This window comes from Mustelus asterias, chromosome 6, assembly GCF_964213995.1.
Source record: "Mustelus asterias chromosome 6, sMusAst1.hap1.1, whole genome shotgun sequence".
Classification (NCBI taxonomy): Eukaryota; Metazoa; Chordata; class Chondrichthyes; order Carcharhiniformes; family Triakidae; genus Mustelus; species Mustelus asterias.
In genome coordinates this window covers 83,827,654-83,848,897 of record NC_135806.1, presented here as the reverse complement: position 1 = coordinate 83,848,897, position 21,244 = coordinate 83,827,654, and the positions used below count along the sequence as shown (strand labels likewise).

At 44.6% G+C, this 21,244-nt stretch overlaps 1 protein-coding gene across 1 annotated transcript in view; it reads left to right on the top strand.

Annotated features, from left to right (window-relative positions):
- kcnn2 (potassium calcium-activated channel subfamily N member 2) overlaps nt 1–21,244 on the top strand; it is a 158,134-nt gene that overhangs the window by 102,506 nt on the left and 34,384 nt on the right. Inside the window, exon 4 of the mRNA XM_078215410.1 lies at nt 11,273–11,414. Coding sequence (XP_078071536.1) covers nt 11,273–11,414 — 142 coding nt within the window. The remainder of the gene's footprint in view (nt 1–11,272; nt 11,415–21,244) is intronic.

Genomic DNA, 21,244 nt, shown 5'->3' with positions numbered 1-21,244 from the left:
AACTCTTCCACTGCTTCCATTGTACACTCTTTGATGAGATCTCCATCGGTGAATGGCTTTCCTCTTTTAGCCAACACATAAGCTAGCTTGTAACTGGCCCTGGTTAAAGCTTCATTTTCAGTTATCTTCTGCGTAACAAAAGCTTGTTGGGAAAGCAACCTGCGTTGCATTGATTCAAATTTTTCCAAACGCTGTGTTACTGTGAATTGGGAATAACTTGGTTCATGTTTGGTCTCATAGTGCCGACGTACATTGTACTCCTTCAAACCTGCAACAGTTTCGTTGCATATGACACCCAAGGCTTTATCACCTTCTTGTACAAAGAAGTACTTTACACCCCATTCTTCATTAAACAGGCGGCACTCACTGTCCACTTTTCTTTTCTTTTCTCCTTCCATAACTGAATTGGTCTGAATTGCCGCCATCATTGTCATTGTTCTCGCTCATTTCAGACAGATGGAGCTTACGGATTGGATAAAGCAGCTGTCACTCAGTCAATGCAGAGCGGCAATTGGATGACAGATGTCTCAATTGCTGATTCGTTTAATGAACTGTGTGTCACAGGACGGCAGCTCTGATTGGACAATAGGCCGGTAAAGAGGGCGGGGATTCCCATGGGTCCATCAGACACCACGCGGAGTGGCAGCAAATGTCCGGCCTGTGGCTTCCGTCCCCGCGTCCGTATCCTGAGTCAGTGGCGGGGTTCCAGACGCGGGAGTGTTTTCGGCAGCGGGAATCCCGTCCCGCCCCACTGGCTGCGGGCCAGATGTTAGCCCGCTGCGGGCCGGATGTGGCCCGCGGGCTGTAGTTTGGAGACCCCTGCACTAAATGCACAAAATTCTGGATTTGAACTTGCCCAAAAAACAAGTGAGAAACTCTCCCATTTTCTAACCCGACGTGGACTTAGAATTTGTTTTGGTAAGATCGCCCTCATAATTGGTTTAGAAGCAGTTCAGAGAAGGTTCACTTGACTCATTCCTGGAACGGATGGGTTATTTTATAAAGAAATGTTGAACGGGTTGTGCTTACACTCATTGGAGTTTAGAAGAATGAGAGGTGATCTAATTGAAATAAATAAGATGCTGAGGGGACTGGATAGGTAGGTACCAGGAGGATGTTCCTCTCATGGCAGAGATCAGAACTAGGGGACACAGTTTTTATGACAGATTAGAAGTTTTTTTCTCAGAGGGTCATTAGTATGTGGAGCCTCTTTCCCCAGAAAGCAGTGGAGGCTGGGACATTGAATTGAGAAAGATAGATTTTTGATAGACAAGGGAGCCGAGGGTCATGGGGCAGACAGGAAAGTGAAATTTAGACTACAACCAGATCAACCATGATCTAACTGAATGGCAGAATGGGTTCAAAGGGCTGAATGGCCTACTCCTATGTTCCCATTCTTGCTCTTGGGGAGCAATGTTCTTCAACGAAAAATATGAGTCTATGGCTTAATCAGTTGCTAAGACTACATCACGAATGCTGGCAACTTGTTCTGTTCCCTCCTGCTGTTGTCACTTAGCAGGAGTTGCCAACTCTGGGAGAAACTGGGGGAATTATTAGGTTCATACAGAATGATACTGTCAATTATACAAAGAATAACACAGACTCAGGAATGATTACAATGCAGTAATCTCATTGAAAGTAACCTTATAAACTAGCCAGTGAAGATTCAATGGCTTATGGACTGGACGGTTATAATCACTCACCAGTATTCATTATTTATTTATCATCTCTATCCATGTGATTTTAATTTTCTAAAGAAATGTTTTAGTTTGATTTTAGTTCTGCTTTTGCACCATCAACTCAGATTTTGATTAATATTAACTGCTGTTGAATTATGTCTTCTACACACATAATAACATTCAAAGCTCACAGAGCAAGATCGAGATTCAGGGACCATAGTAGATGAATCATCGATGGATCACAAGTGGAGTGCCGAGGCGTTTGGGAGAATAAATCAAGTTTTGAATTATATTGCTTGAACAGTATAGTATTAAAGTGACAATATCATGCTTAGGCTGGTATCAATATAGGAGGATTTCAGTCAGTTTGGCTCCCATACATGGAAGTAATGTTAATGCCTTGAGAAGTGAAAGAGGTCAGCAGCTAAAATGATATTCTCTCCTAGTGCCCCGAGCTCTTGTTATATATTGTAAAGCCATGCATCTCTGTGCTGTGACATCGCCAGAGGCATACCAGGATTTTTTTCTCTCTTCCATGTTGGACTTCAATCAGCCAACACCTTGTAAATAAGTGGTTAAGGTTGATAAATTCAACTTCAAATAACATAATTTTGTTATTGAACTGCTAGCCTCTCACACTGCTCAATTCATCATTTTCCTTCAATGACCTTCCAACAATCTTTATCAATCACAACTCATCCTAACATTCATAGCTTCATCTCATCCACACTCCATGGGCATTGCTGCAAACTTTACATCTCACAACTTGCACACACTGCCAGCAATTCAACAATGTGAGCCACATCAAACGCATTGGACTGACACACTTCTCCCTTTCTTACTGAACAAGCTGGGGCATAACTGGAGGCAGCATCAGCTAAGCCATGGGGAGCAGGCACGGTTTTATGAAGCCGCTATGGAGGAGATGCTGTCCATCATTGGAGTGGCCAGGACTGAGCTTAGGGCCAGTGGCAGGGCAGAAATAATGAATGATGATGGGATCCTCATACCTACTCCTCTTTCTCACATCCCACTTCACCCTCATCTCACAATATCAACTGATGTACAAGCTACAGATGATGCAAGTAATTCATTTCCCCTCCCCTCATCAAAACCCTATTCTTCTGCCTTTCCCATTTCAGATACCCAGGACCTGACACTTGGCCAGGCAGTGGCAGAAGTGCAAAAGATGGAAGAGCGGGAAGATAGTGGTGAAGAAGAAACACCATCACTTGCTCTAATACTCATATCCACCACCTCAGATACTGCCACTGTGTGTAATTTAGAGGCAGGATCGACATATGATGAGGCATCAGGTATGAGCAAGCTGCAGCCACGGCAGCGATCAAGAGGGCACAGGTTCCAGCTCGCTGGGGGGCACGGTTGTATCCAGCTTCTGCTCAGGACATTGATGGAGCTGCTTCCAGAAGAAGGCTGATGGTTATGCACAATGAAATGCTTGGTGCATGGGTAGCCTGTCAGAAAGCCTACGTGTAATGTCAAGGAGCATAGAGGAAATTGCATCAACTTGGTAGAGGGCCGTGTGTAAAGTTTGGGGAGGTCGGGTAGGCCAGCGAATGGTGCTGGGAGGGGGGGCCTGCAAAAGATTTTGGAAGGCCAGCGATTGGGAGGCCAGTGATGGGGGGGCCAGTGTACATGTGCTGATCGCCCCACTGACAGATCAGCGCATGCACAGTGGCCCACTCAACACTATGCAGACGGCCTCATGGACGGGATAAGCGCCTCCCCCCATTGACCAGTGTGAATTTCTCTGAGGCACTCTGTGTGCACAGAATGCCAGAGATTTGTTCAGGTAAGTACGTCCAACAACCAGGCGGGAAATTCTCCTGTGTTCTTGCGCATTGGACACTTTGCTTTTTTGGGGAGAATTCCAGCCCTGATGTCCAACACCATGAGAAAACTTGTAGGACCAACCCTGATGCAGTATCTGGTGGCCTGGTGTCTCGGCTTCCATTGGCAGCACCAGCAGCAAGCACCTAATGACTGAGTGCTGCAGCGGAGGTTTGAACTAAAGTCGTACAAGCTGACTGCCATGCAAGTTCAGTCCACTCTCATTGCAGCTCAGCCTGTTGCCATGCAGGCTCAGACTGCCCCCATCATGCCGGTGTTTAAAAGGGTTTTTAGGGCCTCACAGCTATCCAGCAACCTGACCTCCAATATATTGCAAGGATTGTAGAAGTGCAACGTGGGACTGTGGAGCATGAATCTGCTATCCTCTCTCAGGATGATTTAATTCATCTTCCCAGCAGTGCCACTTTGCTCGTGCCCTTGTTGTCTACCAATTAGTCCAGACTGTTGCCAGCCATGCAAAGTGATGCAGTCCAAAGTGAGGCCTCCTATGGTCCAGTGCTCCTTGAGGTCACCCTGAAAGGTAATGTGCTGTCTCCCTCATTGAAAGTCAGTAATCTTTCACCGGCCATGCTGCAGCCACTGAGGTATCAGTGCTTGGAGCATTAGGACAGGCAAAGCAACCAGAAGACAGGCACTAAGGAAATGCTCAAGGGTGATTAGGTAACTTTTGTATGAAATACTGGATGGTTTATTTTACATTGTATCCGAGACCATGCTGTGGTGGCCAGTGACTGAGGGAAGATAAAGTGTGACTTTTGATGGATGGGGAATTGAGATTTCTTTCACCGTTGATCACAGGCAGCCTGGCTAGAAAAGGACTGTTTTGCTTGTCTCCTCTTCATGCTTTACTGCTCACCATGTGCCAAGTGGTAAGGGTTCTGCCACCATGGTGCCAAATTGTGCAGCTTGAAGCAAACCATGAAGATTCTTGACACACGCTATGTCAAGTACTGCTCCTACAGAGCAGTGCACGCAGTGGAAGCATTATTTAAACACACTAATCATCTCCTCATTATATGCATCCTTATCACGTGAGCATGGGTTGCGCACCACAGTCATGAGCCACTGGTTATCAGATGTCACCCTGCAGCCACCCTCTGGTTTGGCGTGGGGGCTCAAATGCCGATGGCACAACAGATTGGCACAGAATGAAAGCATCATGACTGTGCCAGGATAGCACTGACTTGGGTACTTGGATGATGCACTGAGTTTGGCCACACACCAGCCAGTCATTGCCGAAGTGGAATCCCTCAGAATTGACATTTAACTCCTGTAAGGATAGGTGCATACAGTCAGTGCACGCTGGGGAAGCCTGAAATCCTGGTTAAGCACATGTCCACTCTGCCTGTGTCTCTGGGGTATCTCTTGTTGCTGACAGAGATTCAGTGTTTTCCCTCATTCAGCAGTGGACTGAGAGATGTTGTAAGTGTAGCTTGCTCCAGCCTTGAAAGAACATGACACAAAAAGATTCATAGTCATGGTCCCCTTCAGAGCCACTGCCAAAATCGTCCTTGCTCTGCTCTGCCCCTGCAGTTCCATCTGCACAATCACACCAACTTGCTGAAGTGGACTCATGAATGCACTGTTCCTCTTGATATTAAGATAGGAGAATTACTCCTTGAAGATCCTGTCAGATATGGTCACCTAGTGAGATCCCTTCTCTTTCCTTTTTGTACTTCCAAAGGCATATATTCAATTTTCTTTCTTTCTTGATTTCTGCTCTCCCTCCATTTTCTCCCCTTATTATCTCCCTTTCTTCCCTCTCTTTTTCTCCCCTTTCTCCTTCCTTTCTTCCTTTTCTGTGTCTTCTCTTAGATTCTCACTGGATCTACCACCAGCTCTCAAAGGATATCATTGGTGTAATTCCCAAGGACGACCAAGCTTACCGACTTGAAATTATCTTTCATGACGACCCATCCTCCCGGGCCAGGAGAATTTTCCATCGAGTAGGAGATTCCAGTCTCTTAACTCCATTCAACTCAATTCTCCACTGCCAGCTCATCTTAATGAGCAATTTCATCAAATTCAATACTCTTTGAGTGCCGAGATTTATTGGATTATGTTAATTAACACTTGGATTTAAGAATAATTGGATGTCATACACATAACTGAAGCAATCACACAATGTGTAGTTGAAACATGTGGTTTGACCTGTCTCAAAACTGTAACCTTGAAAACAACCCAGCAATCTTCTCAATGTATTAATACAGATTGGAATAGTATAGTTTGCTTCTGAACTCTGACTGAATAAAAGGAGCAGACAATAGATTAGAGCAGGGCAGAATTTCTTCATTTTTTCCCCCAACGTCCACCCGTCCTCCATGCATCTGTGCTTTAACAGGTGCATGGCTCCTTTGTAGGATAGAAAACATATGATGAGCTGCAGGCCTTTAAATGTCCACTGAATGTCCAGTGTGACTGGTTTGTATATGCAGGTTGCCACAGACTAGCACAACTCTGGTTTTGTTGTTCCTGCAAATTCAGGGCCTGTCTTTCGTAGTGGCATAGTGGTTAGCCTTGCTGCCTCATAACTCGAACGACCTGGGTTGAATTTCAGCCTAGGGTGACTGTCTGTGTGGAGTTTGCATGTTCTCCTCATGTCTGCGTGGGTTTCATCTGGATGCTCTGGTTTCCTGTAACAACAGTAAGAAGTCTCACAACACCAGGTTAAAGTCCAACAGGTTTATTTGGTAGCAAATACCATAAGCTTTCGGAGCAATGCTCCTTCGTCAGATGGAGTGGTCTCTGTTCTCAAACAGGGCACAGACACAGAAATCAAATTACAGAATACTGATTAGAATGCAAATCTCTACAGCCAGCCAGGTCTTAAATGTACAGACAATGTGGGTGGAGGGAGCATTCAACACAGGTTAAAGAGATGTGTATTGTCTCCAGACAGTACAGCTTGTGAAATTGTGCAAGTCCAGGAGGAAAGCTGTGGGGGTTACTGATAATGTGACATAAATCCAACATCCCGGTTTAGACCGTCCTCATGTGTGCGGAACTTGGCTATCAATTTCTGCTCAGTGACTCTGCGCTGTCGTGTGTCGTGAAGGCCGCCTTGGAGAACGCTTACCTGAACATCCAAGGCTGATTGCCCGTGACTGCTGAAGTGCTCCCCCACAGGAAGAGAACAGTCTTGCCTGGTGATTGTCGAGCGGTGTTCATTCATCCGTTGTCGTAGCGTCTGCATGGTTTCCTCAATGTACCATGCCTCGGGCATTCAGCCTTGGATCTTCAGGTAAGTGTTCTCCAAGGCGGCCTTCACGACACACGACAGCGCAGAGTCACTGAGCAGAAATTGATAGCCAAGTTCCGCACACTTGAGGACGGTCTAAACCGGGATGTTGGATTTATGTCACATTATCAGTAACCCCCACAGCTTTCCTCCTGGACTTGCACAATTTCACAAGCTGTACTGTCTGGAGACAATACACATCTCTTTAACCTGTGTTGAATGCTCCCTCCACCCACATTGTCTGTACATTTAAGACCTGGCTGGCTGTAGAGATTTGCATTCTAATCAGTATTCTGTAATTTGATTTCTGTGTCTGTGCCCTGTTTGAGAACAGAGACCACTCCATCTGACGAAGGAGCATTGCTCCGAAAGCTTATGGTATTTGCTACCAAATAAACCTGTTGGACTTTAACCTGGTGTTGTGAGACTTCTTACTGTGCTTACCCCAGTCCAACGCCGGCATCTCCACATCATTCCTGTAACAATCCAGTGATGTGTGGTTTAGGTGGATTGGCCATGATAAGTTGTCCCTTAGTGTCCCAAGATGTGTATATTAGGTGGATTAGTGAGGTAAATACCTGGGGTTACGGGAAAGGGCGGCGGAGGGAGTGGTGGGCCTGGGTAAGATGCTTTGTCAGAGAGATGGCGCAGACTGGGTGGGCAGAATGGCATGCTGGGAATCTATGATTCTATGATTTGAGCTTCTGAAGTCCAAGGTAGTTTTATTGTCTAATATTATTTCTAAATCTGATTTTACTTAATTAACATGCTGATCTCGCTCATGTGAATTGATCATAGTCTTTAGGATTCTTAAGAAAAGTCATGAGTTTGCATTTGATTATTTGAATGAATATAAATGGATTTTAATATTTAGATTGCAAAGCAGCATTGCGGCAAAATTAAATTACCTTGACTTTGATTTGGATAATTCAACTTTAGAGGGAACCATTAAAGGAAAATGTAATTTCAAATCAAATCATTGACCAATTTAGGCAATTACTTGTATTATGATCTGCAGTGCTTTGCAAAATCTTTTGGATAATTACTTGAGACTGTATTTTATCAACAATTTATATGTATTGTTTTGAAATGCTAAACCTGCAGAAAATAATGGAGGAATTTGAAGTTTGTCCCTGCCAAACAAATGATAGTATTCCTCTTCCCCGTCATTCCCATTATTTCAACGGGATCATGTTATCTGGAGGGGCTTTCAGCTTTTCAAACTCTGAGCAGTGCTGGGGTGAAATGGAGTTGTTATTATTTACCCTGGTCAGTCAGTCATTTATTGTTAATGTCATTCACCAAAAAAATTATTCATTAAAGCAATTGGTGTTGCTCTGAAATTTTTAAGTTGAGGCTGCCACACAGGGTTAATAATTTGTGGTACAATGCAAAGATCTGTGGAACCCTGGATATTGGACCTCAGTCCTCATTACCATGAGGCCAGGACTGCAGGAGGAGCTGTCTGGGATGACAGAATACAACAGCCATCAGATAAGTCAGAGATTTGGGTGGGGGAAATGTGGGTATTGTGGGGCTACGGTCAGGAGGGATCGATGGCGCTCCCCGAAAGAGGTTGTTTGGGGATTGGATTTGAAGGTGTCAGGAATATGGAAGGCAAAAGAATAGGGGGAGAATCTGGAGAGGACAGGGCCAGGGCTGATTGGAGGCCATCATCACACAAGGTTGAGACCGTTGGGGATCTTGGGGCTTGTGGAATGTGGAATGTTAGTGACTAAAATGATGTTTTACAAGCAATTGACCTTTTTTGAGCTTTTTCTTCATGGTTGATGTTAGCCACCATAGGGAAGACTAATGTTCTGGCAGGCAGCTAAAATAGGCATCAGATCCCTTATTCATACACAAATGGCCTAATACCTACTTCAGGTTTGGATAAAAGATGCTTCTTGTTGGTCCTTACACAATATGATTGATGATATATTCTGAGTCAGAAACATGCATCCGTTTCCTGCCAAACATTTTGGGCTCTTAGCAGGCTGTGTGCTGCTGAAAATTGGGAGCTACATGACCCAATTTGTAGGCCGGAATGTTACAGCAGGATTGGATAATCAAGTGAGGACACTGCCACAGTGCACATCCCAATGCTGATATCTAGCTACAATCATTGAGGTTTAGCATTTAGCACACCGGCATGGCACCACAGTGGCACAGTGACTAGCACTGCTGCCTCGCAGTGCTAGGGTCATGGATTCGATTCCTGGCGTAGGTGACTGTGCGGAGTTTGCACGTTCTCCCCCTGTCTGTGTGGTTTTCCTCCGGATGCTCCGGTTTCCTCCCACAGTCCGAAGGATATGCTGGTTCAGTGCATTGACCATGCTAAATTCTCCCTCAGTGTACCTGAACAGGCGCCGGCCGGGGTGTGACAACTAGGGGATTTTCATGGTAACTTCATTGCAGTGTTAATGTAAGCCTACTTCTGACACTAATACATTTTTTTAAATGCGTAAGTTAGGTGGGTTAACCATGGTAAATGCATGGAGATAGGGCAGGACTGGGCCTGGATAAGATGCTCTTTCAGAGAGTCGTGCAGACGCAATGGGCTAAATGGCCTCCTTCTGCAGTGCAGAGATTCTACAGATCCTATTAGTTCATTGGTTTTAAGCATTTATTTTGTTATTTGCCATGGATGTTACTTCTATTTATAGCTTGAGACATGTGGACACTTGATATGCGGAGTTTCCTTTAGATCAATCCTTACACAATGTAACAGACATTGCTAATTAAGATCTAGTGAACAAAGAAACCCATTTACTAATCTTTTGGAGCTGGTGAGGAGAATGCTTTTGTCGTAATGAGAAATATAAAAAGTATTCCCATTCGCTGTGTTTCCTAGTAGCCTATTATTATCTGCTATCTATATTAGATTTGGTGATTCAGGCACGTATTCTGATATCTTAATGTTAATTTTAATTCCTTAATTATTTTTTATTTCATCAAATATTTTAAACTTACTTTCAGTAATCCAAACATTAATGGAAAAGAAAGCTAATGAGCCTTTTATACCATTCCCTCAAAGACTTTCAGATTCATAATGGCGTGTTATGTTGTTGTTTTATTCATTCATGGGACATGGGCGGCGCTGGTTGGCCAGCATTTATTGCCCATCTTTAGTTGCCCTTGGAGGACAGTTGAGAGTCAACCACATTGCTGTGGCTCTGGAGCCACATGTAGGCCAGACCAGGTAAGGACAGCAGATTTCTTCCCCTAAAGATCATTAGTGAACCCGATGGGTTTTTTCAACAATCGACAACGGTTTCATGATCATCAGTAGAGTCTTAATTCCAGATATTTTTTATTGAATTCAAATTCCACCGCTTGCCATGGCGGGATTCAAACCAGGGTCCCCAAAACAATAGCTGAGTTTCTGGATTAATAATCTAGCGATAATACCACTAGGCCATCACATCCCCTAATATTGTTCATGTTTCCTATATCTTTAACCTTTGAGCTAGTCTTTCATTCAGATTCCGCATCCATTCTGTAATTTTTGTCACTATACTGTTCTGAGTTGTAGGGTAAATTAACTAACTCCCAAATCCAAGTTTTGGTTTGCCTGAGTTCATATTATCAAAGATCAAGGCTGGGATTTTACAGGGTTGCAGGGAGTGTGCAGGAAGGCAGGAACCCATCACTTTCCTGTCACCTCTGCATTTTATCAGTGGCAGGGAAGGTGGTGGATGGTCCACTAGCCCCTAAGCCAATTAATCACTTACATCCTGTTATGGCTGGTATTTTGCTAACGGCGGGTGAGCACTTTGCCAGATTGTGAGACTGTCAGGTATATCCTGATGGCCTCCTTGTGGGCTGGTGGGTGGGCCCTTCTGATTAGGCACCTTGTGGCTCATGGAGCCACCCCCCAACCCCTCCCCAGTACAGCAAGGGTCAGCCCCACTGAACCCCCCCCCCCCTTCCCCCGCCTTCACGACCGAACATTTCTCAACCCCTTCTCATGACGACCTTGCTGTCTGGCTGGACAAACTCATTGTAATTCTGGGGCCTCTTCCATGGTGGCTGATCCAAGCCTGCTGCAGTGCCCATCGCTTCCAGTGACACTGCTGGGACAAAAGCTGTTAGCCCTCCGGTAGGCCAGCAGTTCCTGGCAGTGGGACTTCATCGCTTAAAGGGACAGAAGCAGGCAATTCATTGCCTGAAGATAGTAAAATCCAGTGTGGCATGAGCACCCGTGTTGGGGTTGTCACTAACTTTCCGGTTGGCGGACACCGTTGCCCTATAACATTCCAGCCTAGGACTTTGACTAGATTTCTCTAATGACAAATGTGCATTGTTTAGTGATCATTGCAGTTCAAAGCATATTCTAACAAATGTTTGCATGGGGAAAGGACTTCTGTATTTTGCAAATAATAGAGAAGATGCAGTCCAAAAACAATCATTGTAACAATTGAAGTGTGCTCTTTTCTTTCAGTGGGAATAATCTTATAATGATATTCTAATTGGTTTACAGATATCATGATAGCCAAGATGTCACAAGCAATTTTCTTGGAGCAATGTGGCTTATTTCTATCACCTTTCTCTCCATTGGCTATGGTGATATGGTACCGAATACATATTGTGGGAAAGGCGTTTGTCTACTAACAGGGATAATGGTGAGTAACATGTTTCAGCAACTGGAAGCAAAGAACCAGAGACTCGCATTATATAATGTCTTTCATGATCAGCTGACATTTCAAAGCACTTTACAGCACTTTACCAGTAAAGTCCTTCAATGCGTCACCTTTGTTGTAAGGTAGGAGATAAAGCAACCAATCTGCACACTGCAAGCTTCCTCAAGCAACAATGTAACAAATGACCAGATAATAATTTTTTCTGTCTAGTTACTTGAGAGATGATTATTGGCCAATATATCAGAGGTAACCCCCCACCCCTCACCCCCCGGCTCTTCTTCAAAGTCTTGTCATGGTTTCATCCAGATGGCAGCACCTCCAACAGTACAACCTCCCTTCAATACTCCTTCAAGTTTTGGAGTGGGTCTTGAACGTGCTGACGCAGAGGCAACAGTGCTACTAACTGAGCCATGGGTGACACTGACTAAGTGACAGCTAACAGAGTACTGCATTCAATAGATTGTTGTCTTAAGATAATTATGATGCTGAGAAAGTCAGCCAGCGAACTCATGTGCTTCTGGCAGATAGGGTCATATGATGTACATAGGATGCAATTTGCAACTTTGAAGTACAAATGAGTGAAACACATGTCATCAATGCTTAACCAATTTATACTGGTAATGTGGATAAGAATATTGGAAGATAGGAACACAAGTAGGCCATTCACGAGTCTCTTCTGTCCTTCCATTAAACCAGGCCTGCTCTGTACACCAGCTTCATTCACCCACCTGTTCTCCATACCCCTTGACACCCAAATAGTCATTTGGGAGCCAATAATGGCCTAGTGTGCTCTGGAGAATATAGCAGTGCAGCAGAGTTGAGCTGATATGTCTTCCTAATGTTGTTATCTTAGTAGCTAAGGGTTTGTAAATAATGTTCTGGCTGAACAATGCATCAATCACTAGTGTGACACATCTGTGGACAGCAAATTGTCTTTTTAAAACTGTTCATGATGTGAGAGCTCTTTTTAATATTCTTTCACAGAATGTGGGCATTACTGGCTAGGCCAGCATGTATTGCCCATCTCTAATTGCTCTACATCTCCAGCTCTGGCAACTGCATTATCAGATAGGTCCTGCAAGAGAGGGAAGTAACTGGGAGGATGTGGAGCAAGCAACAGTCTTCTTACCTAAATGTGGGCACAGTAAGAAGTCTCACAACACCAGGTTAAAGTCCAACAGGTTTATTTGTTATCACGAGCTTTCGGAGCTGCTCCTTTATCATGTGAGTCTCCTGACGGACTTGCGCTTCCAAAGCTCATGATTCCAAATAAACCTGTTGGACTTTAACCTGTTGTTGTGTGACTTCTTACTGTGACCACCCCAGCCCAACGCCAGAATCTCCACATCATACCTAAATGTGGAGTCAGGAATAGCATTCCTGATCACCCCAACTCTACACTCAGCCATGTATATTTGCTAAAAGCTTTTTTATGGCAACCTTCAGCAATCTCTTTCCATAAATGGAGCTCGCCCTATGTTTCTTTTTCCTTTATTCTTTTCTAATGGGATGTAGGCATCGTTGGCAAGGCCAGCATTTTTTTGTCTATCCCTAATTGTCCTTGAACTTAGTGACATGCTAGGCCATTGCAGAGGGCAGTTAAGAGTCAGGTCTGACAATGGGTCATCCTGACTTGAAACATTGGCTCTATTCTCCCTCTACAGATGCTGTCAGATCTGCTGAGATTTTCCAGCATTTTCTGTTTGTGTAAGAGCCAGCCATGTTGCTGCGGATGTGAAGTCATATGTAGGTAAAGGACATTAATGAACTAGATGGATTTTCACAACAATTGATCATAGTTCCATGGTCACCATTATTGAGATCAGCTTTCAATTCCAGAGTTTTAAATTCAAATTAAATTCCACTAGCTGACATGGTGGGATTTGAATGCTGTCAGAGCATTAGCCCGAGCCTCAGAAATACTAATCCAGTGATATTATTGCTATACTACTCTCTCCCCACATCCCCACAAAGAGGTTCGTGAAGACAAATGTAGGTCCACTACAGACAGAAACAGGGGAAATGTATAACAGAGGACAAAGAAATGGTCGAGCAACAGAATACATACTTTGGTTCTGTCTTCACAAAAGAGGACACAAATCAGATGCCAGAAATGTTGGAGAATGCAAGATTTAATGAGCGGGAAGAACTGAGGGAGATCAATATTAGTAGAGCAATGGTACCGCGAAAGTTGATGGGATTGAAAGCGGATAAATCCACAGAGCCTGATAATCTACATCCCAGAGTACTTAAGGAAGTGGCTCTAAAAGTAGTGGATGCATTGGTGGTCATCTTCCAGGATTCTATAGACTCAGGAACAGTCCATGCAAATTGGAGGGTAGCTAATGCCACTCCAATATTCAAAAAGGGAGGTAGAGAAAAAGCTGGGAATTATAGACCATTAAGCTTAACGTCGATAATGGGGGGAAAATTCTCGAATCCATTATCAAGGACCTTATAGCGGAGCATTTAGAAAGCAGTGGCAGGATCAGACAGAGTCAGCATGAAGGAGAAATCATGCTTGACATATCTGTTGGAATTCTTTGAAGTTGTAATGAATACAGTTGACAAGGGAAAGCCAGTCAATGTAGTAGTATATTCGGACTTTGAGAAAACGTTTGACAAAGTCCCGCATAAGAGATTATCGTGCAAGATTAAAGCGCAAGGGGTTAAGATGGATAGAAAATGCGTTGGCAGAGAGGAAACAAAGAGTAGGAATTAATGGGTGCTTTTTAAATTGGCAGGCAGTAACTAGTGGGGTGCCACAGGGATCAGTGCTGGGACCTCAGCTATTCACAATATATATTAATGATTTGGATGAGGGAACAAAATGTAACATGTAAACTGTGACGAGGATGCAGAGATCTTTCAGAATGATCTGGACAGGTTGGATGAATGGGCAAATCAATGGCTGATGCAGTATAATTTGGATAGATGTGAAGTTATTCACTTTGGAAGTAAAAACAAGAAGGCAGATTACTACCTGAATGGCTGTAAATTGGAAGAGGGGAGTGTGCAGTGGGAACTGGGTGTCCTTGTGCAACAGTCACTGAAGGTAAGCATGTAGGTGCAGCAGGCGATAAAGAAGGCAAATGGTATGTTGGCCTTCATTGCGAGAGATTTTGAGTACAGGAGCAGGGATGTGTTGTTGCAATTATACAGGGCCTTGGCCTTGGTGAGGCCACACCATGAGTATTGTGTGCAGTTTTGGTCTCCTTTTCTGAGGAAGGATGTTCTTGCTCACGAGGGAGTGCAGTGAAGGTTTACCAAGATGATTCCGGGGATGGCGGGACTGATGTATGAGGAGAGATTGATTAGGTTAGGATTGTTTTCGCTGGAGTTCAGACGAATGAGGGGAGGATCTCATAGAAACTTAGAAAATTTTAACAGGACGAGACAGGGTAGATGCAGGGAGGATATTCCCGATGGTGGGGGAGTCCAAAACCAGGGGTCACAGTCTGAGGATTCAGGATAGACCATTTAGGAAGGAGGTGAGGAGACATTTCTTCACCCAAAGAGTAGTGAGTCTGTGGAATTCATTACCACAGGAAGTAGTTGATGCCAAAACATTGAAAGTATTCAGGCGGCTGCACATAGCACTTGGGGCAAATGGGATCAGAGGTTATGGGGAAAAGGCAGGATTAGGCTATTGAGTTGGATGATCAGCCATGATCGTAATGAATGGCAGAGCAGGCTCAAAGGGCCAAATGGCCTCCTCCTGCTCCTATCTTCTATGTTTCAATGTTTCTATCCTGGGGTGTTACAATTGAGCAGAACCTTAACTGGACTAGTGATACAAATACTGTGGCTACCAGAGAAGGTCAGAGGTTAGAAATCCTGTGGGGAGTAACTCACCCCTTGACTCTCCAGAGCCTGTCCATGATCTACAAGTCACAGGTTAGGAGTGTGATGAAATATTTTCGACTTGCAAAGAACAAACAAAGAACAACACAGCACAGGAACAGGCCCTTTGGCCCTCCAAGCCCGCGCCGCTCCCTGTTCCAAACTAGACCATTCTTTTGTATCCCTCCATTCCCACTCCGTTCATGTTGCCTGGATGAGTGCTGCTCCAAAAGCACTCAAGAAGTTTGACACCATCCAGAACAAAGCAGCCAGTATGATTGGCACCCTGTCCTCAAACATTCATTCCCTCTACCACCAACATAAAGTGGCAGCCGTGTATACCATCCACAAGATGCACTGTAGGAACTCACCAAGGCTTCCTAGGCAGCACCCTCCAAAGCCAATACCAGTACCGTCCAGAAGGACAAGAACAGCAGATACATGGGAACACCACCAGCTGGAAGTTCCCTCCAAGCCACTCTCCATCCTGACTTGGAAATATGTCGCTGTTCCTTTGTTGTCACTGGATCAAAATCTTGGAACTCCCTCTCTAACAGCACTGTGCATGTACCTACATCATAAGATGTGCAGTAGATCAAGAAAGCAGCTCATTAACATCTTGTCAAGGGCAATTAGGGATTGACATAACATCTAAAGAATGAATAAAGAAAAACAATTTTATGAAGGAAGATTGAAACTTATGAGAGGCCCACGGCTCTTAAACTCCAACCCCCTGTTAATAAAAGCTAACACACTATAGGCCTTCTTCACAGCTCTATCCACTTGAGTGGCAACCTTTAGAGATCTGTGGATATGGACCCCAAGCTCTCTCTGTTCCTCCACAGTCTTCAGAACCCTACCTTTGACCCTGTAATCCACATTTAAATTAGTCCTACCAAAATGAATCACCTCACATTTATCAGCGTTAAACTCTATTTGCCATTTTTCAGCCCAGCTTTGCATCCTATCTATGTCTCTTTGCAGCCTACAACAGCCCTCCACCTCATCCACTACTCCACCAATCTTGGTGTCATCAGCAAATTTACTGATACACCCTTCAGCCCCCTCCTCTAAGTCATTAATAAAAATCACAAAGAGCAGAGGACCAAGCACTGAACCCTGTGGCACGCCGCTAGCAACCTGCCTCCAATCCGAAAATTTTCCATCCACCACCACCCTCTGTCTTCGATCAGACAGCCAGTTACCTATCCAATCGGCCAACTTTCCCTCTATCCCACACCTCCTCACTTTCATCATAAGCCGACCATGGGGGACCTTATCAAACGCCTTACTAAAATCCATGTATATGACATCAACTGCCCTACCTTCATCAACACACTTAGTTACCTCCTCAAAAAATTCAATCAAATTTGTGAGGCACGACTTGCCCTTCACGAATCCGTGCTGACTATCCCGGATTAATCCGCATCTTTCTAAATGGTCGTAAATCCCATCCCTAAGGACCTTTTCCATCAATTTACCAACCACCGAAGTAAGACTAACCGGTCTATAATTACCAGGGTCATTTCTATTCCCTTTCTTAAACAGAGGAACAACATTCGCCATTCTCCAGTCCTCTGGCACCATCCCCGTGGACAGTGAGGACCCAAAGTTCAAAGCCAAAGGCTTTGCAATCTCATCCCTTGCCTCCCAAAGAATCCTAGGATATATTTCATCAGGCCCAGGGGACTTATCGACCTTCAGTTTATTCAAAACTGCCAGGACATCCTCCCTCTGAACATCTATTTCCTCCAGCCTATTAGCCTGTAACACCTTCTCTTCCTCAAAAACATGGCCCCTCTCCTTGGTGAACACTGAAGAAAAGTATTCATTCATCACCTCGCCTATCTCTACTGACTCCATACACAAGTTCCCACTACTGTCCTTGACCGGCCCTAACCTCACCCTGGTCATTCTTTTATTCCTCACATAAGAGTAAAAAGCCTTGGGGTTTTCCTTGATCCGACCCACCAAGGACTTCTCATGTCCCCTCCTAGCTCTCCTAAGCCCCTTTTTCAGCTCATTCCTTGCTAACTTGTAACCCTCAATCGAGCCATCTGAACCTTGTTTCCTCATCCCTACATAAGCTTCCCTCTTCCTTTTCACAAGACATTCCACCTCTTTCGTGAACCATGGTTCCCTCACTTGGCCATTTCCTCCCTGCCTGACAGGGACATACCTATCAAGGACACCCAGTATTTGTTCCTTGAAAAAGTTCCACTTTTCATTAGTGCCTTTCCCTGACAGTTTCTGTTCCCATCTTATGCCCCCTAATTCTTGCCTAATCGCATCATAATTACCTCTCCCCCAATTGTAAACCTTTCCCTGCCGTACGGCCCTATCCCTCTCCATTGCAATAACAAAAGACACTGAATTGTGGTCACTATCTCCAAAGTGCTCTCCCACAACCAAATCTAACACTTGGCCCGGTTCATTTCCCAGTACCAAATCCAATGTGGCCTCACCTCTTGTCGGCCTATCCACATATTGTGTCAGGAAACCCTCCTGCACACACTGCACAAAAACTGCTCCATCCGAACTATTTGACCTACAAAGGTTCCAATCAATATTTGGAAAGTTAAAGTCCCCCATGACAACTAGCCTGTGACCCCCACACATATCCATAATCTGTTTAGCAATTTCTTCCTCCACATCTCTATTACTATTTGGGGGCCTATAGTAAACTCCTAACAACGTGACCGCTCCTTTCCTATTTCTAACCTCAGCCCATATTACCTCAGTGTGCGGTGATAATGTTACAGTGTGAAACACCTGGGACCTGAATGACCAGTACAAGCAACGGTGTATCTCCTTAAACAATCAGATTGAAGGATTGTAAGATTAACCACGGAAGGCGTGAAGAGGAAGTTTGGGTGAATTCTATGCCCAGGTATAGAAAGGGGAATAAAAAGAAGGAAAGAAAAATGAGACTAAGAAAGAGAGAAAAAAGCAAAATGAAAAGAATGTTAATTTTGACATTTTTACATCTCCAGAACAAATAAAACCTGAACAAGTAAGGCTCCACATCTAAAATCAATAATTTTAATTGTCAGAGAGGTTGATTGTCAATAGTGAACACTGACTGCATCATTAAAATGAAATGAACAAAACGTAATTTTTTGAGCCTTGTTGAGTCTATATTTACTGCAACTTTACAGCAACTTCATGTCAGTCAGTGCAAGTCAATAGTGAGCGAGACAGCCAGGTACTGCTCCTGTGAAAGTCACAGCAAACTGGCTCAACTCAGGTAGAAACCTTTGGTTTTAATCATGCAGATGGAGTAGGTTTCAAATCGACAGCAGCTTAGAGATTGCAGGAATGGATAACTCTCCTCCCTCAGTTGTATTGGCTTTTTAAAAGTAATACTAAATACCACTTTTCGACTATAGTAACTACTTTTATGTATCTTGAGTAATTCTGTAATGGCTGTGTAATAAAGAGCATCAAGACCTCATGAATATATCTGGATTGCAGGGAAGCAATGTGAGAGCACTTTATTTTACCTACAACATGAAGATCTCTCCCAGGCATCTTATGTTCATTTCATTCTTTCACAATTCAGATACTCAAATGACAAAAATTCCTTGTGCCTGGATCATTTTACAGTTTTTTTTCGAGCAGTTCTACATCCCAGGTTGAAATACCAAGCTGTAATGCAAAGAGGAAAAGCTGTCACAGACGTTTGACAGAAGTACAGACTCTGTGGAGGTGGAATTCTGCCTAGGTGTTAAAGGGCAGACACCAGGCATGAAGGGTCACATATTCATTCATTGAAGTAGAAGGAAAATCAGGTGGGGAGGGCACCAGTGTGTATTTTCCAACCTGGATTTGCTGAGAAATGCTGAATGACCAGAAGGTAAAGATAAGAATCTGCTCTTTGGAGCTCCACATCCATTTAGCCCTAGATTAGTAAATTTGCCCTGCTAGACTTCGTGAGAACAAATGTTTCAAAATTGATTGATCACTTTATTCCCGAAACCATTAAACCACAGAATCCCTACAGTGCAGAAAGAGGGCCATTCGGCCCATCAAACCTGCACTGACTCAATCGACAGAGCATCTTACCCAGGCTCCACCCCATCCATATAACCCCACACATTTACCCCGCTAATCCACCTAACCTCTATATCTTGGGACACTAAGGGGCAATTTAGCATGGCCAATGCACCTAACCAGTACATCTTTTGGACTGTGGGAGGAAACCCACACAGGTACAGGGAGAACATGCAAAATCTACACAGACAGTGACCCAAGGCTGGAATGGAACCCGGGTCCCTGGTGCTGTGAGGCAATGATGCGAACCATTGTGCCACTGTGCCACCCCTCGGTGTTCCTCTGGGTGCTCTGTCCAGGCAATGCCCACAGGTTAAAGATGAAAATGTTTCATATCATATATAAATATATATACTTTATAGCTATATATATATATTTTGATGGATCTTTTGTGATTATCAAGGGGCAACATTTCAGCATTGGAAATTAGAATATTTTGAGATGAAGCATCACCAAGAAAATCGTGGACCAGATGCTCCCTGTACTCTGCCCGATCAATTGCAGCTCCAGAATAGCTACCTTTCCCAATCCTTTCTATTTTAATTGCTCTGATCTTCTGAGTAAATTGCCATTGTGGAAAGTTTAATGTTGTGGACTTGAAGGGTGAAATTTAGTGTCTTCTCCCATGGCAGATTTAGTGGTGAAGAGACATTTAATCAGGCAGGAAGGTGGTAAGTGGCGACTCCGCTGTCTTCCTGTCTCCACCCCGATTATGTCGGGAGTGGAAGGCCCTTCCTGCCCCATCGCCAAGTGGGGAGTTTATGCCCACTGCCGCTCATATTAGCTCAGAGACATGGTGCGCTCAGCATGAAGGGAGCATGACAAGCAAACCATGTGGGATTGCTTTCTGGTACCGATGTGAACCTCGTTCAAAGCCACTCAATCTCTGATTGAGGGACCTGACATCAGGAAGGGGAAAGCTGTTGAGAGCTACCTCCCTTCCCTTGTTGCTGATATCCCTCTCCACTCTGCCATCACTCGCCTGTGGCTTGGGATCCCAGCAATGATACCAGGCCTCAGGTGGACATCATAATGACACTGCCATTTATTGGAGTTGCCGGCTGATCGGTTGACAACTCTTGGCAGGTGGGACCTCTCCCCATAGGTCTCTGGACTTCGAGGAAAGCCTGCTGCTGTCTGCTTCAGTGCCTTAGTGGCATCTCATAGAGCAGGCCTTCCCAAGAGGCAACACAAGGGTTTTTGCTGGTTCTCCAGCCAGACTCCAGTCACTTCCAGTAAATTAAACTTGGGACTGGATTTGATGTTAAAGGCAGTGTCCTCACCCCGCCCCCCCCCCAGCATAAATTTCAGTGGTGAGTCTCCTCCACATGGCTCGCTTGCCCTGCTTTAATTTTTTTTGTACGAGGACCATTTAATTAGTCTGAGCTGAGACTTCCATCCGTCTCCAGGAGGAAGTCCTGCCTCATGAAGCTGGCGGCAATTCAGGGGCCAGCAGCTTCACTGCTTTCAGAATTGGGAGTCACTGCTGGATTTTCAGGATGCCTGGAAGGATGAGGAACTATGAATGTCCCGAAACCCTGCTCTGGGATCACCCAGTGAGGGGAATGGAGCTGGAAAATGTCGGGAAGGGTGTGTGGGGAGGGTAGGTGAGGGAAGGAAAAATGTGCGCGGGTAACCTCTGATTCTGAGGGAGCCTGGGAAGATTGCGCCCCCCCCCCCCCCCCCCCCCCCCCCCGCCCACCCCCACAATTTTCACTGACCAGCAGCTCACAGGGTTTATTAAACCTGCTGGATTACATATTGGGTATAGGCCTCTCCCGCCACCCATCAAATCAATGCAGCAGCAAGATGAGGCTCTCAATTGGCCATTAATGCAAAACACACACTGACTCCTCACCATCTGGAAAATCATGGCAGGGCAGTGCCTTAATTTATGGTCAATTGCATTCGCTGCT